We start from the raw sequence: 27555 nt of genomic DNA, 5'->3' as shown, positions 1-27555 counted from the left end.
ATCTGCAACCCCAGATAAAAAGACTAAAGGAATATCAGCAAGATGATTTAGCAGTAGCCAAGGAAGCAATGAAAACATTCTCAAGGCACTTATGGTACATAAGTGAGGATGCAACCTAATTCTATATACTGAACCATGTGTACCCTGAACCATTCGTACCCTCATTTTGTATCCTGAAAAAATCGAGAAAAAAATTAAAAAAAGCCAAAATAGCACACGAATTGGAGTTTCCGCTTAACCCTAACTTTAAGTGAAGAACTTATTGGCCTTGTATTTTTTGATGAAGGTGTTTCAAGTATTGGAAAAGAAGCTATGGTTTTTGCCTTGACCCATAAAAGTATGAGTAGTCCACCATTGAAGCGTATTTCTTCATTGCCAGATGATGTCTTTTCAAAAGATTTATCAGACTTTGTCACATCCAACACCATGCGATTGTTCCAGATTCTGGATTTGCCATCTGACTTTCTAAAGCTGGAAGTTGTAGCATGGGATTTGGATGAAAGTTATAAGAGAGCAAAAAGCGTTGTTAGTTAGTCTTCATGTGATCAACGATTTTGCTGAAAGAGGTGTTGCATTGATGCAAAATTTTAACAATTTGCTGACAAAAGATGAAAATCAAATGCAGTATATTCTGCGTCATCTTCGAAAGTGCAATAATATGAATATTGAGAACCACTTAAAGTCCACAGACTGAATCATATTTGATATACGAGACCTGTAAAAGTGTCCACTCTAGGTGGGTGCGATCTAACTTATAAACATATTCAGCATATCATTACAGTATATTTTATAGCCCACTACAGACTGGAGTAGTTGCTACTGCCAGATTTGGCGGAAATCTGGCAGTAGCAACTGCTGCTGCGCGGAAACAATCGGCCACCCCCACTAGTGGGGAACAAACCGACGATGGATTATGATCAGATTTGGCAAGATTGTTGCCTATTTTTCTTCATTTGTATCTGCACTCTGCAGTGCATTGTATATTGCTGAGGTTTTGTTTTTAAGACGTTTATTTAGGCGGTTTACGTATTTTGACAAAATTTTCGTATTTTTGTCATTTTTCACTGGTCATGAGGCACCTCTAAACCTTTATCAAAATACTTCAAACTTTTAGTGAACTGTTTTTTAGTGAAATGGAACCAAATGAGAGGGTAAGAACCAAACTTTTCCAACTTCAAAATTTTACCATACATTTGAGGACCACCCTAACGCACGTGTGTAGGACTGGCCGTTGGACCCGCGAGAGTGTGTGATAGTCACGTGATTGATGATGCGCATGCGTCGAAGTCTTTTTTCGCTTACAAAATGCGACAAGACAAATTTCGCGCCACTTGTTTTTAACCAAGTGTAAGATTGAACACAACAAATGTTATTCTTAGCTATTTTTGTTTAGTACCGTACATATCTGAGCTTGATAGTTTGGCTTCAAATCAAAACAACCTCTGTCATGGCTGATTTGGCTGCAGTCACCCAAGATATCCGAAGTTTACTTATTTCAGCACCCAATGGTGAGTATAGTAATGAAGCTACGGTACTAATGGTTGCAGAATAATTGTGTTTCTGTTGCTTACTTGCTCAGCTTTAGTGTTATATGGTGTAACAAAAAAATTAGCTTATCAGTTATCATGCTAAATTATTTAAATCTTAAACCACACAATTATGGTAATGTGCTTTCATCAATACAACTTCTGTAGCAAATAAGATTGCATAAGATATATATACGTATCCTAAATCTTATTTAATTTATTGCAGAAATTATACAGTCAAACAGTTTGAGAAAGCTCTACATGACTGAATTCATTAATTTAAGCAATAGATTGAGTTTTTCTTTTAGCAGCATGATCGTTGGTTACCTCACAATGTATATCATATAGATAACACTGGTCAACACAATTTTTTTGGCAGACGAAGTTAGAGTGTTTTTGGGGGTTTTGAAGGGCGCTGATTCCGAATATGGCCTTAGTTTTCCCGAATTGGCTCTAGTTTTGGAGATATCGCATAGGGTCATTTTGACTTAAATCCCATATTTGAGCCTTATATTAAGATCAGCCTTAAGATCAAAAAATAGTTTAACCATATTAGATATTTCAGAAATGCAATTTAATGGTCAATTGTGAACAATAAAGACAGTTTTAAGTTTAAATACAGCAACATCCCGAAATTTTTAGGGATATTAGATTTGTCATACTTAAAACTTGATGTTACCGATGTCATAGGCCTATACATAAAATCGGAATGGCCCGTTTCGGCGAGTCCGATTCGGCGAGTCCGATTCGACTAGTCCGATTCGGCGAGTTCCCTATTCGGCGAGAGCCTTTTTCGGCGAGTGCCCTATTCGGCGAGTTTTTGAAATTTTTAAAAGGAAATTATCGGGTACCGTAGCCTAATTACAATTGCCGTTTTTACATCGTTTTAACGTCGCTAAACGTTGAAATCGTGCAGAAAGGAATAAAAATAAAATGTTTGAACTATTAAATTAAAATTCGTCATATCAGTTCAGTTAGTTTTATTTCTGACCATCATATCAAAAACAATACACGTCAACATAGCAAAGGTCGAGAAAAATGTAGAAGCGACAAAACGCGAAGTTAAAACGTGCTTGTGACCGAAGTAAGTTATTGAGTTGAAAGAAATTTGGCACGGTCGCAACACCTTCGGAAAAATTTAAGATATGAAGGGTAAATAAAACAAAGACAATGTTACAAAAAAAATCATGTTTATGTCTATAAGTTAGTACTTTTGAATAGTTAAAATGATTAGTTTGGATCAACAAATGTGTGACCTACAGCTTAGATTGAAAGGAAATTATCGGGTACCGTAGCCTAGTTATCCCGACCAGCAAAAATTTGTTCCAAGAACCCAGTTAGCCTAACAGTTCATTTTTACATTGCAGTAACAGAATAAAAAGGCTAACCAAATGTGTGGCCTATCGTTTTAACGTCGCTAAACGTTGAAATCGTGTAGAAAAGAAAACTTTGCTGACTAGGATACGTTGAAACTGAAAAACATTCACAGAAGCCCTACGATACGTTGCATTTTTAAGATAATGTATCCAGACGTTGAATCAATGTACAAATGAAATGTTATGCTAAATGGGTTCTTGGAACAATTCGAAAGGCTTCTGTGAATGTTTCTCAGCTTCAACGTATCCTAGTCAGCAAAGTTCTCTTTTCTACACGATTTCAACATTTAGCGACGTTAAAACGATGTAAAAACGGCAATTTTTGCTGGTCGGGATAACTGGGCTACGGCACCCGATAATTTCCTTTCAATCCAAGCTGTAGGCGGCCTACAGTAGGCCACACATTTGGTTAGCCTTTTTATTCTGTTACTACAATGTAAAAATGAACTGTTAGGCTAACTGGGTTCTTGGAACAAATCGAAAGGCTTCTGTGAATGTTTCTCAGTTTCAAAGTATCCTAGTCAGCAAAAGCTCCCTTTTCTACTCGATTTCAACGTTTAGCGACGTTAACACGATAGGCCACACATTTGGTTAGCCTTTTCATTCTGTTACTACAATGTAAAAATGAACTGTGTTCTTGGAACAAATTTTTGCTGGTCGGGATAACTAGGCTACGGTACCCGATAATTTCCTTTCAATCCAAGCTGTAGGCCACACATTTGTTGATCCAAACTAATCATTTTAACTATTCAAAAGTACTAACTTATAGACATAAACAAAATTTATTTTATTTTTTTTTGTAACATTTTCTTTATTTTATTTTCCCTTCATATCTTAAATTTTTCTGAAGGTGTTGCGACCGTGCCAAATTTCTTTCCATAGGCGCCGACTTTTCAAAAAACCTTGGGGGGCGAGAAAGGTGATGACGTCATAACCATAACGCTATTTTACTCAATTAAAATAGTCTTTGATTAAGCTTAGTGTCTTGTTTATATTAACAAATAGGTCCCAAACTGAATTTATTAGAAGCGCTGCTTGAAAGGATTAGTTTTACGCATGCAGTACGCCTAGTCGTAAAAATTTTGATATTGTTAGCTCATAATTGGAACTGTTGGAAAACAAGCCGATTCATTTCCTTTTCGTGCGAGTGAATAACAACGATCAAGACAGTGAAGTTATCGAAATAAAACGCAAAAAATCATGATCTCAAGCAGAGTGAAAACCCGCTATCAGTTTTATTAACGTCGTTTCGCTAATTACTTTCAAAGCGTTAACAACTGCGAAGTGTTTTCTCTTCTGTTTTTTATCGAAAGTCTTTATAGTCTTTTATTGAATACAGTAGGCTATACTCGAGCGTGGCCTAGACTCGAGTAAAGGTCGAGATGTTCGCAAGTGATTTTCACCTCAAAAAGACAAGTTCAACTAACACGGGACAAGCTGTTGTCTCCAGCTCGGCAATTTTCAAAATGAACGCACTAAAAATCATTGTCGATGTAGATTACGTAAGTGTGAAATCGCGTCGGCCTAAGTAAAACTTTTGAATACGTTTATTTGCAGTGATTCAAACTTAATTTTCAAATTCAATGATTTCTTGTCAATTCTAAACTTTATGCACTTGTTGAGCAATATGCAAAGCTCACGAGACAAAACAGAAAGAGGAGATCATTTTTTTATTTTTGCGTGTAGGATATAATCGTTATTATTTTCACGTAACATTCCATGATCGTTGAAGTCGATGTCAAACCTTAGCGGCCGCATAAAACAATGATGTCAGGTTAGCTAGGTGATAATAGCGGTAAGAGACGTCGTTAATGCAGGCAATATCTGCGACCAAGACCATTAAACACCTTTTCTTTTATCGGTTTTCGATTTAATTCTCACACATTGCGAAGAAAACAATGCGTTCTGTTGAATCATAATTGTCTCACAGCGGGAAGGCCTCGTTGAAAATAGCGCGTCTAATTTAGCTGGTTTACTTAATATTGCAGTGAATAGTTACGTGACTATTCCAGCAGTGCAAGTTACTCTACCATCTACTTTGAAACTTCCATACCGTATGAGAAAGCCATGCGATCAGCTGCTGTTTTGCGGGCAAGAGCAACGTAGGCTTTTCTTGCTTTCGGCATTCTTTAAGACCGTTTAAATTATCTAAATCTCTTTCACGAAGTGTTTTATCTTTGAAACACCACTTGTCATCACCATTTTTGTTGCCCTTCAACCATAAATTTACGGGGGGCGCCGCCCCCTGGAAGTCGGCGCGTATGTTTCTTTCAACTCAATAACTTACTTCGGTCACAAGCACGTTTCAACGTTCGTGTTTTGTCGCTTCTACCTTTTTCTACGCCTTTGCTATGTTGACGTGTATTGTTTTTCATATGATGGTCAGAAATAAAAACAACTGAACTGACATGACGAATTGTAATTTAATAGTTTAAACATTTAATTTTTATTCCTTTCTGCACGATTTCAACGTTTAGCGACGTTAAAACGATGTAAAAACGGCAATTGTAATTACGCTACGGTATCCGATAATTTCCTTTCACAAATTTCAAAAACTCGCCGAATAGGGCACTCGCCGAAAAAGGCTCTCGCCGAATAGGGAACTCGCCGAATCGGACTAGTCGAATCGGACTCGCCGAATCGGACTCGCCGAATAGTAGCAGACCCACATAAAATACACAATTATATACAGTAGTGTAAGTACATAAAATACTAAAAAATGTTGCATTAAATCAGTCAATCAACCTTGTATTATAAAATTTAGATAAAAGGAACCATAAATTATCTTTTTCATTGTAAATTGAAAACAATGGTATGAAATACAATAAGATTAAAACTATTAACTAATTTGCCCCGAAAAAATGTCTCCTGTAAGATTTTTGCTTGTAAGAAACTTTTGGGCAGTTTCTCAACAGGTTCCAGCAATAGTCTGCCATCATGTGCTCATTCTGTCTGCCCTGATATATTTTTTCCATTGTCTTGGTGGAACCTTTCCCCCTGCTCCTCACTGTAATCACCAAGATTGTCAGGAAATCTGTCAAGGTGGCTGAATCGGAAGTGAACTTTAATGCTCATGTTAGCTCCAAGTTTTCCAAATGCAGATAACATCTTCCAAACTAATTCTCTGTAATTAGGTGCTTTGTGATTCCCCAAGAAGTTTTGTACTACATCCTTGAAGGAGTTCCATGCAGTGAGTTCATGGCTGTTCATCTGACTGGTGAAATCCGAATCTTTCATCAACGTTCGAATCTGAGGTCCATCAAAGAAACCAGCTTTAAGCTTTTCATTGGAGAGTTCTGGAAATTGACAGCAAATGTACTTGAAGCAATTCCCCTCCTTGTTTAATGCTTTGACGAACTGCTTCATTAACCCTAATTTAATGTGCAGAGGATTTATACAATTCTATCCCTGAGAACTAAAGGTTCATTGATTACATTGGCTGTCACAACTTGAAGACTGGTGCGTTCTGGCCAGTTTTTCTTGCGCCGGTGCTGGGTTCTCACCCTGCTGTGCCACAAACACAGGATGCAAGGATACTTGGTATATCCACTTTTAGTCTGGGAGCCTACGACAGAAGGTTTCACCCCATAAGGTACAAAAGGTTTGACCCCTTGAAGTTACTGGGGTCAACCATGTCACTTACAAAAAGTATGGAAGATTGACCACACCGGGTGGATCTGGACCCTAGAGCCCCCTAAAAAGCCCAAAAAGGGGGTTAATTTCACCCCATAAGGTACATGGACCAAACTTGGTGAAAACAAAGTTCTATGTCAGGACATCACAAAAATATCAAATCTAACAATATTTTCGAGTGGAAAGGTGATGTAAGACCCCCCAAAATGACCCCCCAGGCCAGGGGGTTGATTTCACCCCATAAGGTACATGGACCAAAGTTGGTCAAAACGAAGTCTTATGTCAGGACATCACAAAAATATCAAATCTAACAATATTTTCGGGTGGAAAGGTGATGTAAGATGCCTTCAAAGTGACTTCCCTTAATCATAAAGGATTAGAAAGCAGTCAAGGAGAAAGCACCTGATAAATTACAATACACACTGTCTGAGTGTCTGTGCTTGAATTAATTAGTAATATTATTGATTGACCAAGCAGCTGATGTCTGAAAATAAGCAGGATGCAAGTGACATCACAATACACTTTGTTGATGCGATAAATCAGAACAGAAAGGAGTGAAGCCAGTTAGAGCAGAGCTGCCAAACTGCCAGATGGTGCAAAAAATTGGCCACCAGATATTGAAAATCTGGTCAAATTTGAAATGATTTGGTGCCAGCAAAAATAAGTTTGGAACCAGACAAAAATCTGGCGAAACCTGGTGTTATTTGAACAAAATTACACAATTTGATACAAAAAGGTTTAAATATCCAAAACAACAAAAAAACAGAAAACAAATCCAACCGCATTGAGAAAAGTATATTTCTGACTTACCGTTGTTGTGCCCGGCAAAACCAAGCTGTGGACAATCAAAAGTTACAAAAAGACAATGATTTCTTTTGTCATGAAAGCATGTGTCTTTGAGACATTTCCGCTGAAATTATTATTAATGATATAATAATGTGTTAGATCAGGTTTGTAGCTACGTTTTATAAGATTTGAAGATCTGGTATAATTTTGTGGCATCTGGTGAAATTTAATGAGATTTCTGATGACAAACCTATTTGAGAATCTGGCAACGCAGAGTCAGAGTGAATAACGATCATCATCAACACCATCAAAGGGAGGTTTCAAAACAGAAAAAATTACTGGTATATAACTTAAGATCAGTGACAGAGAATCGAAGTTTTATTTTAGACTAGCACTGTAGCAGTTTAACGGGTCTGCTACTATTCGGTGATTTCCTAACCAATAACCCCTAACCCTAAAACGGCAATGATATTTAGGCTACGGTAAGCAATAAATTAAAAAAAAAAATTGAAAAAATCCCCCGTTAAGGGATCGGACTCACCGAAACGGGCTTTTCCGGTGAGGAACATCTATCCTTCTCTGTATTTCGTTTAGGAGTTCATTAATTTAGCATGCTATGCATCTCTCCAGGGGTTAATGAATGCAAAAGAAATTGCTGTATAATGGATGTTTGTGAAAAATTAATATTTGAAACTTTTTGTTCTTGCTGTTTCAGGTTTAACTCCATCAATGCTGGAAAAGGATTATAAGGATGTTGTGGGATGCTCGATGCCTTATAGAAAATTTGGATATTATGATTGTCTGAGTTTTGTGCGTAGTATTCCTGAAACAGTAAGAATATCGATGAATGGTGGAAAAACATTGCTGTTTGGAATTGCAGATAAAAGCACTGAACATATTTTCAAAATGGTGAAAAATCAAAAGAGGGCAAAGTTTTATTCTAGCTTAAGTGGCCCGCCAAGGAAATTAAACCAAACAAGTCGTCTTCCCCATTCTTGTAAAAACCTATCTCAGGCCAATGATCTCTTGTCAACTTCTTCAATAATTCCACTTGAAACTTCAAATGCTATTTTCACAAGTTTGTCTAACCATACTTCTTATAGAAATACCACTACCACCTTAAAATCATTGCCTGAAGCATCATGTTCTGAGAAGCTCAAGTTTACTGGCAGTAGTGGAAGCTTGCATGAAAAACCTCAAGATTTCATAAGTAACATCAGCACACATACAACCAGATTAGACAAGACTCAAAAAAACACCACTCGGTGGAAGAAAACATTAACACAAAGTAAAAGCAGCAGTGATAGTGATTGTGGGACGTCATCCTTTGCATCTAATTCTTCTCCAGCTCTTACTTTACTTCAGAACGAGATTTTGAAACTGCTTGAGGATTGTACCAATGGTATTTGCTCGACTGAAGTTCCTGGCCGTTATAAGAGAAAGTTTCACAAGGAGCTTGATTTGCACAAGCATGGTTATTACAGCATTGTTGAATTCTTTGTTTCGATGACTGATCGTGTCCACATGTGCAGGCTGAGCCGTTGTGGTGATTGGCTTTTGAAACTTCGAAGCAACATGCATATATCTGAAGGTAATGCTTTCAATAGAAGTTTATTGTTATCTTGGAATAGAGCTAGAATAGAAGCTATAGTACCCAACCTCTCTAGTATTTACTGTGTCTGAAGTTTGTTCTCGTGCTTGTCACAGTTGTTTAAAAAAACTAGGGATGATTGTGTTGACTAATGTTGTCAAAACATTACATTAGATCTAAGATTGTACCAACATGTTGGAGACTAAATCAGCAAGGATTTTAGAGATTTACCTTACATTTTTCATTAGATATTTTGAATGCTATTATTTAAATTTTTTAATTTAGAATTATTATTTTAATGCTTTAATTAACATTTTTAAGAAATAAATTGGAACAATAAGATAACACATTCTTGCTTTAGCAACCCAGTTTTAAAGCAGTTTTTTTTAATATTTTAGATATAATATAAAATACTTTTCAGTTGAAGGTGATGGCTCAGCAATGTCGTCCAATAAACAGAGAGCTGACATTTCAAAAATTGAAAAAGATATCAAAGAGTTGACAAACAAATACAAAGGTGGAATTGTAATAAAAAGTTTGGAAGACATTTATGAAATGCACTTTGGCCGTGGCCTGCCAATGAAAGAGCTTGGCGTACAATCGGTTGCGGAATTGATGTGTTTGATCACTGATAAAATTGACATTCTGAACAGTAAGTGACCTCATTACCTTCACTTACAACTTAAACGGTTTTTGGGTGCTTTTCTCATTCAAAATTTACATAGAAATTAATGCACGTTTATAACTGTGAATTGCAAGACAATCGTCTCAAACAGCTTAGAATCTTTTTACAATACTCACTGCAATTAGGCTATTTATGGTTTTCTCTAGTTTATGAGCAAGCAAAGTTTTACAATTTATTTTAGCAACCTATCACACTCATCAATTCTTCTACTTCCATTGCAGATGAGTTATGCTTAAGGTCTTCTACTGTTTCTTTTGCTACCAAGCCCCCTGAACAGCCAATTGAATCAGCTCCGATTGATGCCGTCGGTCGTGGTGTTTGCTACAAACCACCAACCATTCCATGCGCTGAGTGGGGTTTCTTCGACTGCTTTGTTGCACATGTTTCCACTCCAGAAGATTTCATGATCCAAGTGATTAGCGAACAAACAACTGCAGCTCTTGACATTGTCATGAATGAAATAGAAAAAGACTACAATCACCCAAATGCCAAAGAATACAAGTAACTGCGATTTTTATGAAACACTGTAATAATTCATTATAATAATGTAGTAGGCTATTCCTGCACCGCCAAAAGCAGAACAAGGTGACGAAAAAACGCTCTTTTATACGAAAAAAGCTTATATTTTTCATAACAAAAGCTTGAAAGCACAAAAAGTGTTGGAAGCAATTCGAAAAAGTATAATAATAAAAATAATGGAAATAAGGTATACGTCAGAGATTTGTGATTCGATGAAGCAATGTACAAACTGTGAGAAAAACGGTCGATGGAACCAAATCTAGTCAATTTTTGTCGCCCACAATTTACAATCTTTTGTAGTCATTCTGTTCTAAATTACTAAACCACGCAGTTGCTTCTGAATGTAAACTTCGTTTTAACGTTTTGATTCACAGGATGCCACCTCACATGGCGAAGAAAGGACAGATATGCATAGCTTTGTTCCAAGGCGATAACAATTGGAACCGCGCTGTCATCAACAGTGACCCACAGGTTTTATACGAGTAGACAATCAACATATGACGTAGGCACTAAGCAAAGTCGGTCATTTTTACGTTGATTCAGCGTCTGCAAACGTAAAAATGACAGATTTTGCTGGCTGGGTAGCCTAAGCAAGGGTGGTGATTCCAAATTTTGTGAGCATTAATGCATTTCTAAGTAATATACTTTGCTTACTGGCACACGTTGGTGTACAACTGTACATCACACAAAAGACGTGCAATGATATTCGATTTTTCAAAAATTATTCTACCGTCATTATTTACAATTACTGTGAGGTTATAAATCGGTACGGTAAAAAAAATAGTCAAGGTCTTTTCTCCGCAAAAAAGTGGCAAAATCAGAAAAACAGTCTGTTTACATGATTACTCGCGAATGGTCATTGAACGCTTGTTAATTCTTGTAAAGGGGAAACTGTGTTATTAGAAAAAAAGCCGCTCAAGCCAACGGATTTGATGTATGCTCTCACACAGCTTAGCCACTCCTGTATCCGACTAAACTAATAGCTTGCTTGTCATAAACGAAGCAAAGCTGAAATGAGCTTCAAACTAATTTCACTTGTTTGGTGTCGATCTTTAGCTTGATATGTTTTGTTGCATGACGCTATGCAATTGTCAACAAGGGATGGTAAAGAACTAAGGAAGAATCTTTTTTAATTATGTAACAAATTTAGTATATATGCTAATATTTCTTCATAAATGAATGCCCTATGAAAGCACAGTACTTTTGAATTAAATTATATGTTGTCTGATGCAAAAATATTCGGTATTTTGTCTTGGGCCAGTAAGTTGAACATTTCATGAATGGATCAAAACCGTTGCGATCAAAACATCTGCTGTAGACGTAGTGTATGCTGAAGTGGCAACAAAAGTGAGCACTCGTCTAAAGTGGACAAATGGATTAAGTGTTATTGATTTATTAGTACTACTCCGTGTTTGCCTTATGTCATGCAACTAATTGCATGAAAAGCTTACACTGCTGTAACCTTCATCCTGTAGCAAATCTACATTAATTCTTGTACAAACCGTTTTGCGACAGACAGTGAGACAGACATGTTTTTCAGAGCGGATTTGTCGACGTGCTTTATGTCGATTATGGAGATGTTACTTCCGTTTCGATAGACTCGCTGTATTTGATGAAGTCTAAATTCCTGTCGCTGCCTGCTTTAATGATCCGTTGTCGTCTGGCCCATTTAAAGCCTCCTGATTTAGAAAACTGGACCCCTGACGCAAAACGCGTGATACTCGACCTGTCTAGGAATAAACCGATGGTCGCTCAGGTTATAAGTGAGTGAACTATTCATCAGCCTATTACGTTGTCACTTTGTTGTTGTTTTCAAAGCATTCAAGTTAATGCTTTGGCCGGAATGGCCCGTTTCGGAGAATCCAATTCAGAGAAATCCCAATTCGGTGACAGCCTTTTTCGGAGAAACTTGATTCGGTGATTTCTTAATCCAGCGACGGTTTCTGTTTATTTATAGAATTTGTAGGGATCATTTAGGTAGGCGATTTTGTGTTTACCTTCTCATACCCATGCAAACGAGAAAGTTAATGCTTCTTAGATGTAAATTAGCTGATATCTTCCAGGTGTGAGCTATAGCGATATCTAGCAACTTTAGTTGAGACATTTTCGCTGAGGCTTCATTTCATTTGATTGTTAATCACAAAACGCCGTTTGACAACTATTTCATTTTTTCGCTGAGACCTTTTAGTTGAGACTTTGAGTAACCTCTATTACAAGCTAATTCTTTTGAATAAACAGATGTCGCTGTGAGATTTTAAAAATCTCCACAAAAGGCTGCCTCCGAATTGAGGTTTCTCCGAATAGTTGCAGACGGTGCTTTGGTTGACGATTTTTGCAATTTTTACAAAGTGAACGGGAAGTTAAGCAGGCCAATTGTTATGTGTCTTGCCAAATACAAAGCTACGTGTTTTCGATATACGTCGAACCGATGGCCTCGACGTCATCAAATCACAACGTACCTTTAATTTAAACTTTTACTATCCTCTCAAACTGACGGATGCTTCCCTCGCTGTCAATCCTGCCATCTTGCTTTTTCAATCGTAGGTTCAGACAACAGCAACAAACTTTCGTTAGTTCTTTGCGATACAAGTCAGCCAAATGTGGACGTCTACTTGAACGATGTTCTTCTGGAAAAGAGTCTAGCTGTTCTAGTCCCTGACGACGCAACGCCTGCACAGTTGTTAACAATTCGAAAGAATGTTGAGATGAAAAAGGCGGAGGTATGCTGCTTGGTTGTTTTGTAATGTATCTTGTACTGCAGCAGCTACCTGCATCCAGGACTTTCCAAAAATCACGTCATAAACGCTGACAAAGAAAAATTTAATTTTATTGAGAACAACTTGCCTTTGTAGATTAATTTACTGTAAAATTTAAGTGTGGTAATCGTAAATGTTCTACTGTAATAATGTGAATAGATGACATTGTCATTATGATCACGCTCATCCCTGAATGAATATCATTTTCTAAAACTTCCACTTGTTCATATATCTTTAATTTTATCGTTGTAATATTGTTGCAGGAGAGACAGCACGCTACAGATCGTAGTATACCCGAGGAAGCCCCGCCCCCCTACCAAGCAAGAGACACAATGCTATGCGCTGAGGTTGCACAACAGCCAGGTAACAGCAAACTTCTAGATATGTGCAACTATCCGCTTTGGCTTGTCGTGAAACTGTTTGCACGCAATCTGCATAAGAATCCTGATGACATTTTCAGCAACGACAAAAGATGTGATCGATTTACACACGCTGCATTATGATCTGTGGATTAAACATTTAAAACTCGAAAATCACTGCACGCTGTTGCTATTATCTTTTCTCTGTTTTTTTGCCCTTTATCATCAGATCAATTAAGAAAATGGTGTAGCTTAAGTCAACTTTAGCACATTGGCTATACTTTTGGTTTACTGGTGGCATTTAAAATGTATAAACGACGATTCAATGTCGTGCTTGTCTTGTCCATAACGTAACAAGTTGTCGCATCATTATCTGGAAATTTGTAGCACAATCGTTTTATAAGTTTCACTTTTCAGAAACTGGATCTGCATCGTTACTTGCTACAGCAAACACAACGTCTGCCACAAGGAAGCAGACTAGATATTTGAAACCGTACTTGTTACAAGGTAGGTGGTTATGTAAATACGGTAAGCTATCGTCGACAATTACTCTGAAGTTTGTTGTGTAAACATGTATTCAATTCTTAACACAATGCAATTTCTATATAGTCTGGTTGAAAGGTGCGACCAATAGTAGTAATGGTCAGAAGCCCCACACACCCGTTGTTTTGTAAGTGCTGCTGCTATAACTCGTAGGCGCCTCTTTACTCTAGGTACGTCCTTGCTTATGTCTGTTATTTGTTCAGACAACATCACTATTCACGTGATCAACTACGAAGGGAACGCGATGGTTACTAGCGGTGAAATCTCTTCCTTGTTTCGTCCCGATGCCAACGACCTTTTGGTGCCCATGCTCTTGTTAAAAGATCTCGACTTTCCCGAGCTTGCGCTGGAGAATGTGGACAAGCATACCGAATTGTTTCTTCAATTCAAAGCACTTAAGGTTAATAGTTGAGAATTGCTGTGGTTTTTAAGTTACGTTGTAACTGCTGATACGAACAGGTCTACGGTTTTCGGTATGACCCATATTTGATGCCGACTTTTGGAAACTACTTTGTTAAGGAAAGAATGCACTTCACCATTCGTATATTGTTGGAAGGGGACTTTCCACGGTTTTACTTTCAGCAAATACGCCTTTACTCTGAAACATGCGGTACGCCTGCAGATACAATAGGAATAACGTTTTACTTACAGGCTAGCCTATCCCTATATGAGTGATTGTTTTGAAAGAAATCTTTATCTAACATACTTTCCAGGTTAAAGGAACGTTTTCCGGGACAGCCTTGAAGTCAATAGTCACACTGTATCGGCTGAGCGACGTACCGGCCATTATAGATGGATTGGATCACAACAACAAGACTTCGCTCAAGAAGCAGTTCGCTCAAATGATTCTTTCATTTGATCCTGCTGCTCCTCATTGGTTCCAGGACGAAGACCTTCCCCCAGGTGCGTTGGTTACTCGGCAGCATACATGTCTGCAGTGCACATTCGCACAGCGCACAGACACCATGTTTCCTACTTGGCAACTCTTAAACGCTTTTGGATATGACGTATAATGTGTAGCCGGAAGTGTAAAAAGGTTCATTTCTGTAGTGACTCTCAGCGAAGCGACAGCAGTACCTTTGAAGACACCTGTCAAGTCGTCGAATGAAGATGTAATCGCTATTTCTACGCCGGCAACATGTTCATCATCGTTTCTAAGTATGCGACATTTTCACCTTTTTTGACAATTACTACTTTTAAAGTGTATTAAATAATAATATTGCTGCAGTTTTTGTTACACTAAAAACGAAAATAGTATGATGATGTAGTCCAGGGACGGCTTTTTGTCATATTTAAAGTTTTGATTGCGTTCAGATAACGCCACCTGCTTGCCGTCTACCATCGCCGATACCAGATCAAAAACTCCAAGTGTCTCACTTGGTATCGCCGAAACCAAACAAGACCTCGAGCATAAACGGTATGTGCCTATGTTGTTATTATAGGTGGTCGTTGAGCGTAAATGGTGTGTTGGAAACGATTTTGTTTTGGCCGAAGTGGAAATATTTTACGGTGGACATTAGAATTACTTATGACAGAACAGTTGCAATTCTCGAATAAGCATATTTCAGAAGAGTTTTATTTGATACCGTATCAAAAGGCAGGCCTGAGTACCAAACAAAATTCTAAAAGCCCTGCATACGTGAACAAATAAGCATTGTGCGCTTGGGGCTTGTCTTTTCTGCTCAACATTTTTTTTTGCCGTTTTCCATATTTGTATCGAAGTTGCGGTGTTGAGAGGTATCGCTTACAATGCTAACTGTTGCTCTTTAGCCATTGATAAATTTTATTGCTATTCTTGACTTGCGTATGGCATGTTGAAAACGTTCGATTTCATTATAGTATTTGTTTCAAAAAATACGCTAAATGACGTGAAATACGGTAAAGCACGGTATTGTTTTTACGACCCTGTTTAAATCGAAAAAAAATCTCATTAATTTCCGCCTGTGGGTTTGCAATCACTCTAAACAATCGGTAAGGACACGATGTTGAGTGGATGAAAGTCTTTTAGTTTTTGTTAGCTAAAGTATTATGTTTGAATCTAAAACCCAACAACATTTCGTTTGGTCATCTGCGGCCGTTTTCCGGTTGTGTGATTTGTATTCATTGCCTGAAAAAGGAAAGGAATTGTTCTAATTTTCCGCTTTGCTTTTGAAGGGGGAAAATCTTACAGGAATTGATGGAACATAAAGGGTCACCCCCTAATCCACGTTTGCTTGAATGTTTACAAGACATCTTTCGGAAAATTTCTCTCCTCGACAAGACATCGAACCCGGGCGATGATGTCACAAACGCAGAAGACGACCAAGGTGAGTTGGCATACTGCCACTGTTCGACATGAAATAAGAACTTTAGTTTAAAAATGGGGGTAGCTTTTTTTTAAACTTTCCAGTTTTGCGCAAACCATTCAGCTATGTGCAATTGTACATTGACGGTTTAGTGCATGAACCGGTTGAACCCATTACCCAAACTTCTTAGTTTCCCTCGCGAAACTATGGCTACAAGATCTTTAGCTACCGTGTGTATCCGCTGGAGGACGTCTTGATCCTGCTATCGTTGGGTTGAATTGAAGGACAGCAGGTGTTTGTCGCTTCAATGGAGGACGGAACACATCCTTACATGCTTGTTAGCTACACAGGAGATGGGGATCTTCCATTCGTTGCCTAAAAATCTGAAGTTGTGACATTTACAGTACTCCTTTCCACCATCATACTTTTTTTTATCAAATACTGATATGACTGCGATTTAATTCTGCGCAGCTCTGGAACTAACAAATATTTTAATTGTGGATTTTGGTGATTCATAAGCATAATTAAAAGGTTTTGTTTATATTTTTTCAGAAGCAAACATACGAAAGATTTGGAGCGATGTTGCGCCTACGGTTTCACAAGAAAAGAGTTCAAAATTGGAACAGATGTTTTCTCACACTAGTTTACCAAAGCCATTCACTCCGAGGTAATGTGTTATTTTAAACTACTTGGAAATAAGTGACCCACAGGATGGAGATGCCATCGTGCTTCCAATACGTCATGCAGTTAGTTGTGTGAATCTGTCAATCTGGGCATTTGGTAGGAAAGTTGCTCGTTCCGCGTGCTACAGCTAAATATTAATCTCTAATTTGGCATGAAGCAAAGTGATTCTGTCAGAATTGACGAGAAGTTTCTTTATTATTATGTCATCATTATCACGTGTGCTCAATTTACGTGATGTTGTCTAGGATTTTACCTGCTTTGGGAAATTTGGTCACAAGATTATTTCAACGTTATGTGATGTTGCTTGATACAGTTACCTGTCTCCTTCTATGGGTTCATGATTGATTTTTATGGTGCGCAGGTCTGCTTCCCTAGCCGCCTACTCTCTTTCTGGCCAACAACAGAAATCTCCCAACACGAGCTTGGTGGCTACGATCACGCCTTTCATACCATCCACCCAACGAGGAAGCGCCTCCTCAGCACCGATGCAAGAAAGTCGCACTGTCACTACTACATCGATTGCTTCCGCGGTGTGCAGCTATCCTCCTGGACTCCCTCCACCGTCACTCCCTCCAGTGGTAGTATCTAATCAAGTCTGGTATTGCTTGACAACAATGAGGTTTCTTCCCCACCCTTGTCAATGCGTCACCAGCCAGACGTGCTGGGTCGCATCGAAAAGTATGACAAGCGCAAATCAACCACCACCGCCGCCATCTTGGACATGTCCGCCACAACCACCCGTTATGCGTTGCCTACCCCCACCCCCTCCAGGACTAACGCTACCTTCAACACAAGGCAATTATTTTCTGCTGTAAAAAGCACGCGTTCTTTTCCTTCATTGTTTCTTTACCGTTGTCACGTAAGTGTAAACTACTGTACCAATCACTCCAGTATTTCCATTGTGTGGTGCTTACAATAAAAAATCAAGAACACTAATTGTGGTTCAGCGATTAAATTTAAAATCTGTTTTTAAAGGTTCAAGTGTATAATTGTAGCCTTTATTGATGGAAGCTTTCAGTTCTCTTGCTGCATGGGAAAGTTGCAGTGTGGCTTCAGGATGAGCTGTTCCTGGCAACAGAGTACACTCCCTTTCGAGAAGTGACGAGATCCCTTCTAATAATTCATAAAAACCAAACGACAACGCAGCTCTCCGCAGTCTGTTGAGATCTTTGTAAAAAACCTGAAAATATATTGACGGCCATTAGGGGTTAAACAAGTCGCACCGAAAATTTACCTATCCCGAAGATATCCACGGTAATTAGGATTCTGGAAAGATGATCCATTTTTGTCGTCCCAGTTTAACCTATATCTTCAATCACCCCGGCTTGTGTGAATTCTTTAGTACCGAACTCTTTTTAAGTACTGTATCGTACCAGGACTTTCGGCCCTCGGCCATGCAACCGACAAACTCATGACGTCAAAGGATATTCTAACTGTGACATTCTTCCGAGTTATCAAAGCGGAGCGATTATTAGCCTACACAAGCCACGAACAACACAGTACATCACACAATGTTCTTGCAACTTCACCAACGCGTCTGCTCATAAGCAAGCAAACACTACGAGCTAATGTAAACCTACCGGTGATTTTTCTGGCAGCTTTTTTGCACTTCTTAAAATTTTTTGAACGTCAGTTTGCAGTCCAGTTGCTCTTGTCCATGCAACAGTAGGCTGGGCGTAACTTTTCTTTATTCCCTTCTTTGACTGAACAGGAAAAGTTGGAAAGTCTGTGCTTTTCCCTTGTTCAGCTTTGAGGAAAGACGCAGGGGCCAATTGCCTGATATCTCCTATCCAAGGGACGACATTATATCCGGGTTCTAGGAGGGATAGCGTGAGGTTGGACTTAGTTTTACTGTCAGCCCACGAGTGAATGATACCAAACCAATGCTCTGCTACTTTCACCAACGCGATTTTGTTTTCAACCTTGAGGCTCCCGTGCAAGACCACGCTGAAGGAAGGCTGCATTCCAACGTCTCTATCTTCCTCAGTCCCGCCGTCAGCCACTGGCAGAAGCAAATGTCTGTGAAAAGTAACACATCTAAGTTCCAATTACGTCTACTTCCGCTTGTTCACACGAATATGAAATAATGAGCAACAAAAAAATGCCAGAGTTCCATAAGTTTTGCCAAAAAGGGTAACATTTAGAATCTAGTTTAAAACGAAGCAAAAGTGATGTAAATTATGAAATCTTTTATGATTTTTCTACTTCATGATGCACTGTTGTCGGTTCTAAATTTCACATTCACGAATCATCACGCAAGAGTGTTGAAAAATTGTCAGTTTAGATAATTTAGAAAATACAATATAGTACAACAATCTCTCACAGTACTACCGTAACATTATACTGTTCAAAAATTTGGGAACAGCAAACAGACAAAACTGAATTGGCTCCCAACACACCTCGACAGCACAGGTGGATTTCCAACATCAGAGACATTAAGAAAACCTATCGTTTGAAAGTCGTCGTTGAATTTTCCAGCTTTATTTTGCAATCTTGGTGATGGATACACTGTAACCTGTCAAGCAAACACATTTGCTGAATAAGCTTTATTGTTTAGAAATGTTGGTGAGAAAAACATTTCCGCTGAATATGCAAGAACCGTACACATAATATTTTACTAGTGAAAACAAAGATTGGTAGTGACTCTAGAAATACAATGAAGGAATGGCGGTAAAAAGCAACGTAACTTGGTGGCAGCTCGTAAAAGGTAACGGGTCCAGGCAATTTGCTTGACATGTTGTATTGACTAGTTTTATCTTGACTTGCAGTAAAAAGAAAAAAAGGTCATTAACGTATTTTTTTCATATAGGCATAGCAGATATCGAATTGATGTTCAACCGACATACGAACTGGGCTGTAACGCTTGTCCGAAACAAATATCTGCTTCGGGTATTCACCTTGCTCTTCAAGTTTCCGCAACAGAGATTAACGACAAAAGGAATGAAACTGTTTTTCAAAAATCGTTCAACGGTTGCAGTTACGTGCACAATGAGTTCTTTTTCTTGACAACGACCTTTCAGCACAGCTGTTATGGAGCCATTCTCTGCGAGATAAAGTGTAGCATTTTAGCCAAAGCACAAATCAAATGTACAGATAGCTGTACACAGAAACTTCATTGCTTGCCCAGTTATCGGGGACAAACCAACATGGACGCATATAAACTTCAACTATGTCATGAAAAACTGTATGCAAAGTAAAGCTAAGTATGAAACTATAGAATCTATAAAGCTACCTAAATTTAGTTTCAACCTAGGTACTACCGTATAACCGAAATTCCATATTTCTACCACCATTTACCGTTGTTTTCCTTGACGATCTTTTCTAAGCAACCCAAACAGCCGCTAGATGTCAGCGTGGGCATGGTTTCAAGACTAAGCAGATGGAGCTCGGATGGGAATTCAAAGAGCGATCCAATGAAAGGGGCAGCCCCCTGGTAAAAATATTTTGTTGAAATGTGTGCAAGGTTTGAAAACGAGAATTGAAACTAGAGACAAACAGGCGACGTTATGAGACAAAATGTGAACCTCATCTTGCAAAGTGAAGGCCAAAGCCTCCATGTAGGATTTTTTGCCAAGTTTTTGCAGCGTTGACGAAGCAAAGTGAAGACAAGTTACGGTGATAGATTTTGCTTTTTTCCTTGAACATATCAACTTTACTTGTGCGAAACGTGGTGTAAGAGTTACAATGCAGACAAACGTTGTTGTTGCTGTTGTAGCCTAACGTATGTAAAAAATCATTTCATGGTTACCTCGGATGGCCACAATATCCTCCCATCGGTAATGACAACAATTTTGCACATTTCCATGCAACCCCATTCTTTTAAAACCATCTGGTTAATGTGAGAAAGTAGAGTTTCGAAAGAGCAAATGTCTCCGACTGCGATCTTGAAATAAACAACAAATTATTGTATTCAATAAGAAATAGAATTAAAGCTGATCAATTAGTATTTGCTTTGCAATAGTAGACATTCGTTGGCGTCCAACCCTCGCAATGCGGGGAACAAGAGACGATATACAGTAGAACTCGGTTAATCCGGATCTCCGCCTAATCCGGATGAAACTGGAAGTACAAATGATTTGTAATCTTTTTCTTAAGAAACAGCTTCGGATTATCCGGATTATTTAATCCGGATCTTCGCCTATTCCGGACAAAAGTTGCGCTTTCTCTATCGCTTTATCCGGATTTTCCAGACAGTTTTGCCATTTTATGCTAAAACGTAACGTGGCTTATTGCGAGAAATTTCTTATCTATTGTTCCGTTAATGTGACGCAATAAATTATTGCGGATTTCTTCTTTTCATGAATAAGAATCCCTCCTAACGCAAAATTCCTGCGCAAATGCCCAAACTCGTACTGTAACTTGAAAAGATGTCGGTGGAATTTTCGGCGGTATGTCGGTGATGTTTTTCCAATAGAAGACTTTGTTTGATTTTTGTAAGTTTTCCAAAGAAACTCGTCTTCCGTAACTGTTTTCAAAAGTTTTGAGTGACTACAGATTATTCCGACACGCATGTCTGAAGATATAACTTTTGCCAGTGTGTTCTTGCGTTAGACGCAGAGTCTACAAATACAATCGTTTTACATGCATAGGCTACTGCATTTCAAAAGAATTCTATCGCTAATATGGTGATCGCGCGTCTCGGAATTGACAGATGACCACACTAATGCGTTCAATTTCGGTGATTTTTACCGATACCCTTCTATCTAGGTAACGTCAGGCTTGATAAAAACCGTCATCGGTTAATCCGGATCTTCGCCTAATCCGGATGGAATCGCCGGTCAAATCGAATCCGGATTAACCGAGTTCTACTGTAGATAGATTTAAAATACATCCATTACATATTGCAGCATTATCGTAAAAAAAAAAATTTCCGCGCCTGTAAGACTAATATTAAACACAAAGTAATCCCATAGTTGATCAAACAAAAGCAGTAGCACAACGCCTGCACGACAACAGGTACAAAGCATCTTGAAAATGGGGGTGTCTTTTAGGATGGAGCATAAAACTTTTTTTTTGAAGCCGTAACCCAACCAGAGAATACATCTTTTTTGCGTTGATTTAGCGCCTACAGACGTTGAATCAATGGAAAAAAGGATGTATTTGCAGACTGAGAATAGAGTTTTTAAACTTTCTGTATAAATACAACTTACAAAAACCAGTCTGGGGAGATATAATTCTACGAAAATTAAATGAGAATTTTGAACATCAATCTTCCCAGACAGATTTCATTTTTATATTGATTTAACGTCTGCAGAAGTTGAATCAATGTAAAAATGATAAACTTTATTGTGTAGGTTAACCGGACTCGATACATAGACAAATAGACTTGCAATTGCAACAACATAAAGAGATATGAAATAAAGAGAATTTACTTGATAACCACCCACTTTGTTTAAACTCGATGTCAGCAGGTTTTGGTCTCTCGTAAAGCCGCACAGTTGCTCAACATTTGATGAGAACGACAAAATAGCAAGATGTTCCAGCTTGAGTGTGGCAGAAAAGTGTTCTATGATTTGGACAGCACATGTCTTTGCAACTTGTGCGCGAGATAGCGAGGCCAGTTCTTCCCCGTTGTTTGTTTTCCGATACATTGAGATGGAATTGTCAATTGCAAGGATTGTCGGCATGTTGAACGTTCGAGCGCAAACAACAGCAAGCGCTACAAATTACTACGCCAACTCAGAGCGTGAAAATATTTCAATTTACTCGAGTACAAAATGTTCACATGCTGTAAAAAATATAACATAAAAGCCTTAGTAAACCAAGTGAATATATCATGAGCATTACGTATAGTCAGGCAATGTACTTTTTATGACTTGTCCAATGAACAGTTTCGCGAAAATTAGATGCTGTTCTTCAAACTAGTAACACTACCACAGCACCGATACCTCCGTCTGAATGTTACTACAATTAAAGATGCGTTTACCAATACGACCAAACTTCACTTTGATTACATAGAATTCCACAATATCCAAATATGATAAAACATACATTTACGTTTTTAAAGACTAAGTCCAGTAATTCTAATATAGTGAACCAAAGAAACCAGTTGATGGGTCCAAAATGCTACTAAGCGCTAAAATTTACGGAATGAAAATTAATGCATCACTCAAAATTTTCATGAGCTAAAACGTCGGTACATGGAGCAACTGCCACAGCTTTTAGATTTTTAGTAAAGACTCTACACAATGGGGTGGTATAAGAAAATCGTTACACCGCAGCAAAGAAAAAACAATAAAATCAATTTAGTTTTGTCTGAACGAAAAATAACAGATACGTTTTCACTATATGGGTAATACATATCCCAGCCAGCAAAGCAATAGCTATGGTTTTGCATTAAAGATTTTATAATTATGCAAAGAGATGGTTCGCTGGATGGATGAACGTTCTTTCTTGTCAACAGCGGAGAACGCACATCTCAGTATCACACAGGAATCATAGTTTGCAAGTTGAAACTACCATTCCACGATATCTCAATGGGAAAAAGTTGGCACAGAGAAAAAGTAATTGCGCATCATTTTATTTTTTAAACCTTTAGCATCAACATAAAATAAAACGACAACTTTCAGCTGAAATCACTAGATTGCAAGTTAATTAAAATATAAAACGCAACAATGCAGACAAGCGCTCAGTGGAGAGCCCAGCTTGTAGTTCACAATTTGCACTTTCCAATTTACAAAGCATTGTGTGTAGATGTAGTTATGGCACTTGACAGCCAAAAGAATTGTAACAACTGCCTAATCATCAAAAACCAAAACACAGTAGAAATTCCACCATTCACCACTGCTGTACACAAGAAGTCTTTTATTGTTTAAAATTTATATGGAGGTAAAAATAAAAGAGAAGCTCCCCATTCATTCTATGTCAATGATATTGTCCATTACGTCAATGCATATGCCACAGGTCGGGACAATTGAGAAAACTTGAACATGCCATGATGTTATTTTCTGGCTCCTTCTGTTATCCTGTTCCGCATCTCTTCTACACGCCATCCCGATGTGACACCTCCTTTATGTAGCTTCCCAGACAGCAAAATCCGTCATTTTTACATTGATACAACGTCTGCGGACGATTCAACAATTACAATGTAAAAAGATCGGATTTTTCTGTCTGGGTTACTAGTATTTCGCTGGTTGTGAATACAGATATCACGACAGTTTTCAACATCACCTGTTTCAAACAAAACTGCCCCGCATTAAAAAATAATGATTTGGTCGTTTATTCTTAGGCTTTTTATAGTTTTTTCAAGGATCATTAATTCTAAAAGTGCAACACCAGCGTTTACGATGTTATTTCCTTCTACTTGCACTTGTTGCGACGGATAGATTGTTGAACACGCCTGATCGTCCATGGTGCAACATTCTTGGTTAGTTTTCTGGTCGTGGCCTCAATATGAGACGTCCACTCTGAAATTTATTAATGATTCAAAATTATGACACATCCTATAACGACGCCAAAGACGCACAGTCTAGGTAGGCGCCTACAAAAGTGACAACTTTTCAAATTCAAAGATGACTTATGTTTAATGCCACGTTCAAATACCGCGATGTCTTACAGACTATAAATTTGAAAAATGAATAGTTGTGACAGCTGCACGCCATATGGTAAATGTCACTAACCACTTTTGGTTCTACCAAAGCTCAAAATGCTATTAGAAAGTGATAAATACGATATATGAGTAATGTGAAGCTCTGAATTACGTTTTATTTTATCTGGATAACCAGGTGGCAACACGGCGTCAATGCAAGCAAATTTATCACACATGGATTGCAAAACCACTTACTTCATCACAAGACATGTTGTAATCTTCTAAAACAGTCTGCAATCGGCCCACTATTCTGCAAGAAGTAGAAATATTACAATCGCAAGAAGTATTGTCAAACTGAAATTTCTTCAAGCAAATTACCTTTCTTAAATTCAATGAAAGTATGACTACTACAAAAATAAAATTTGTAAAAGTGACATACATTGAAGGGGCAACAACTCTTTTGTGAATGCCAGCGAAGAAAAGGAGAATTAAACAAAAAGAGCTAAGCGTAAACAATGGATGTTGCCACAACGAACGCAAAAACGGCTCCTGAAACACAAATGGCAACTTAAATTGTAATCCGAAGTTAAACATACATTGTTCAAGTCAAGACGCTGTTTAGATTTGCACAATATTGTGTGTGATCTAGCTAGCAATACACTAGCAGGCCTCGAAATTCGTTTTTGTTGCCGGTGGACAAACGTGTTCGGTCTGAGGAGCTATCTCGGCGGACAAATCAAGTCTCACGGCAGACACACCAGTTTTAACGTCGATCGTCATGCTTAATCACTTTATCTTGATAATTCTTCGCCATCTGAGAACTATTGTTACGGTTTAGAAGGCTTTCATCAGACCGACGACGTGCGCTTGAAGAGTCAAAGCGCCCTGTAGCTGCTTAATACGCCGCATAACTGATTAAATTTCACCGAACGAGGTCGTGTGGCTTCTTGCGTCACAATACTCTGGGCACGAGTCGGAAAACTTCTGCACTAACGCTACTATTTTCTGTTGTGCAAAGTTTCACTAGGCCTTTTTCTTTAGATTTATTTTTACGCGCTACATGAGCGAAAGCGACGAAAAGAATGAATAAAGCATTAAAAAAGCACAATTATTTTTTGCCCTCTCCGCAATGCTGTCAGTATAGTTAAAATGTCTATCTGTCAAAATAGTATCAGTATTCCACGAGATCACGGCAGGCTAGGGGTTATAATCAGCGCTGTCGGGGCCGTCTAGCGCATGGGAGCTTCAATAGCATCTTTAAAGACATGCACCAATCTCCAAGGATTCGTTTGAGCATGGAAAAGCATCGCTCAACAGGGGAGGAAGATGATGAAAGTACAAGAATAATCTCGATTAGATACAGTATACTTGGGTACGATGCATGATTTTTCTCGAAAATGATATGTATATTCTCGCAACAATTGTTCGTGCAATGCAATGCAATGACAATTTGTATCGCTAGTTCCTGCGTTATTTCTCGGCGGACAAATATGACCGATCTAAATGGTACTACCCGCAGACATCACTTGCTGAGACGGCGGACATGTCCGCTGTGAGTTTCGAGGCCTGCACTAGTTTATAATGATTTTACTATATTGAAACAACTTGAACTAATTTCCACCGTTGCAACATCAACCACTACTGAGAAGCAAAATGTTTCAGACTTCTTTTTTTATACAAAGAAACATTGCAATATACTATAGCAGCTTGAAAATTTTGGGGCTTGGAGGCATGGCATTTATGAGTAAGTTACCAGGCAAGCATTTCGTTCCTCTTATCCATCTAAATATCTGGTAGTTGTAGGTTACTTATGCTTAAGTGGATGAGAAAGCAAGAAAGCTAATTTTTTGTCCACCTTTAAGCATGTTATTGGGGGTCTTGCCAAAGACACAGCTACATGCTCTTCATATAAATATGCATTTCATAAAAACTTTGAAAGAGACATAGTTTTGCTGTAGTGTAAACAGATAATTGACAAAAAGAAATTAAGTTGAATAACATTCTTCAGCCGATACAAATATAACCAACAAAACAGAATAAATTTTAAGGTTTAAATAATTCATATCAAACATAAGCACCAAAGCTCAAAATACCCTTGATGTACTTGGATCCATCAGCCACAACCATGCTCCAATAGCTGTGAATAACGAAACTACAACCAAGATGACTGCAAATAAAATATTGCTTTGAAAGTTGTATATTGAATATTGATCTTGTGTAGAGGGTCAGACATTTTAATTGAAAAGACAAAAAAATCGCAGAGTTCAAAATAAAGAAATTAACAGAAAAAGAAACAAAAAGTGGCCAAACTTTGCAACGCTTTTCAAAAGCAACACTAACACTATGGTCAGATCTAACAATATGCGCCTCAGAAATCCTTAACTTTTTTTTGAAAAAACTACCCTAAGTTTTACAACATAATCACAAGATGTAAAAGTTAATGTTTGAATAGTGCATTAAATTCTTATCAATAATCAAATTACCTCTCCATCGAGATGTTGATGGCTGTAAATATGAAATATATTCCATTAATCTTCGTTCAAATGCCCGCAAATCTATAAAAAATGTCATTAAATTGTGTTTACTAGTAGTTGTGCTTGTGATTTTTATGGAAAAGCATTTTGATTAGCTCAGTAAACACTATTATTTCATGAGTCAAGCTGAAAAAACAAAGATACAATATGTTGTTTTTGAAAAATACTCAAAATTATATGTCCAACGAAAACCAACTGTATGTATCTTCTTCATCACATTTAATATGTTCTTGTGAACAAGTACACTTACTGATAGGTACCAGTATAATGTTCTTATGACAACAAAGTGAAACAAGTGAGTTTTTAATTATTGCAAACTCTAAAAACGGGCTGCAGAAAATCAATGCTTACAATAAAGAAATGAATGCAGAAAATTAAATAAATACATTTATGTAAGTCACATAGCCTAATTTACTTTTATTTCAATATATATAGCTTAAAAAAGTTTTTTCTCAAAATCTAAGCTCCACTACCAGAATTACTATGTAATTTAACATTGTAGTTCTTGTCCTTACCTTCAGTTTGGTCTACAGAATTCATTTTTATTATAATATAAGTCACTATAATACCATCAACTCAAAAGTGAAGTAAAAGCAATGCGTCCTTGTTTTGTTCAAATTGAATGCCAGCCAGTGGTCTAGCTTTTAAGTGCTACAAGAAATATTTTTCTGCAAATTCCACAGCACCCCTTCTCAATAAAAGGTTTGAAAACAAAGGAATTAATGAAAAAAATATGCCTAATAAAATTTC

General features: G+C 37.9%; 3 protein-coding genes across 3 annotated transcripts; 1 reads left to right on the top strand and 2 right to left on the bottom strand.

Moving 5' to 3' along the window:
- Positions 1–1379: 1379 nt before the first annotated feature.
- Positions 1380–17558, top strand: LOC145776310 (tudor domain-containing protein 5-like). The gene is made up of 16 exons (XM_082587710.1): positions 1380–1508; positions 8037–8912; positions 9334–9564; positions 9819–10098; positions 10491–10587; positions 11657–11879; positions 12661–12836; positions 13136–13235; positions 13649–13738; positions 13978–14174; positions 14488–14677; positions 14825–14932; positions 15089–15191; positions 15929–16080; positions 16612–16726; positions 17105–17558. Exons 1-16 carry the CDS (start codon positions 1448–1450, stop codon positions 17556–17558), a joined length of 3453 nt encoding a protein of 1150 aa, XP_082443836.1. The 5' UTR covers positions 1380–1447.
- Positions 17465–24086, bottom strand: LOC145776311 (integrator complex subunit 14-like). The gene is made up of 7 exons (XM_082587711.1): positions 22131–24086; positions 20492–20626; positions 20041–20173; positions 19641–19786; positions 19143–19258; positions 18324–18762; positions 17465–17923 (listed from the first exon to the last, which is right to left on the bottom strand). Exons 1-7 carry the CDS (start codon positions 22368–22370, stop codon positions 17687–17689), a joined length of 1446 nt encoding a protein of 481 aa, XP_082443837.1. The 5' UTR covers positions 22371–24086; the 3' UTR covers positions 17465–17686.
- Positions 22472–27555, bottom strand: LOC145776312 (nuclear envelope phosphatase-regulatory subunit 1-like). The gene is made up of 6 exons (XM_082587712.1): positions 27321–27555; positions 26755–26826; positions 26365–26438; positions 24711–24820; positions 24527–24581; positions 22472–24149 (listed from the first exon to the last, which is right to left on the bottom strand). Exons 1-6 carry the CDS (start codon positions 27343–27345, stop codon positions 24111–24113), a joined length of 375 nt encoding a protein of 124 aa, XP_082443838.1. The 5' UTR covers positions 27346–27555; the 3' UTR covers positions 22472–24110.

The sequence above is a fragment of the Aplidium turbinatum genome, chromosome 8, assembly GCF_918807975.1.
Source record: "Aplidium turbinatum chromosome 8, kaAplTurb1.1, whole genome shotgun sequence".
NCBI lineage: Eukaryota > Metazoa > Chordata > Ascidiacea > Aplousobranchia > Polyclinidae > Aplidium > Aplidium turbinatum.
Note: the sequence above shows the minus strand (reverse complement) of the source record. Positions and strands in the feature narration are given on the sequence as shown.

Excerpts from the sequence above, each read along its gene's own strand:
- LOC145776312 (XM_082587712.1), bottom strand. The coding sequence starts at position 27,345 with ATGAATTCTGTAGACCAAACTGAAG. Across the intron at positions 26,827-27,320 it reads TTCTGTAGACCAAACTGAAG|ATTTGCGGGCATTTGAACGA; the intron begins GTAAGGACAAGA and ends CATTTTTTATAG. Across the intron at positions 26,439-26,754 it reads ATCAACATCTCGATGGAGAG|TCATCTTGGTTGTAGTTTCG; the intron begins GTAATTTGATTA and ends TTTTATTTGCAG.
- LOC145776310 (XM_082587710.1), top strand. The coding sequence starts at position 1,448 with ATGGCTGATTTGGCTGCAGTCACCCAAGATATCCGAAGTTTACTTATT. Across the intron at positions 9,565-9,818 it reads TAAAATTGACATTCTGAACA|ATGAGTTATGCTTAAGGTCT; the intron begins GTAAGTGACCTC and ends CTTCCATTGCAG. Across the intron at positions 11,880-12,660 it reads GATGGTCGCTCAGGTTATAA|GTTCAGACAACAGCAACAAA; the intron begins GTGAGTGAACTA and ends TTTCAATCGTAG.
- LOC145776311 (XM_082587711.1), bottom strand. The coding sequence starts at position 22,370 with ATGCCGACAATCCTTGCAATTGACAATTCCATCTCAATGTATCGGAAA. Across the intron at positions 19,787-20,040 it reads GATCGTCAAGGAAAACAACG|AGAATGGCTCCATAACAGCT; the intron begins GTAAATGGTGGT and ends TTTATCTCGCAG. Across the intron at positions 18,763-19,142 it reads AATCCACCTGTGCTGTCGAG|ACATTTGCTTCTGCCAGTGG; the intron begins GTGTGTTGGGAG and ends TACTTTTCACAG.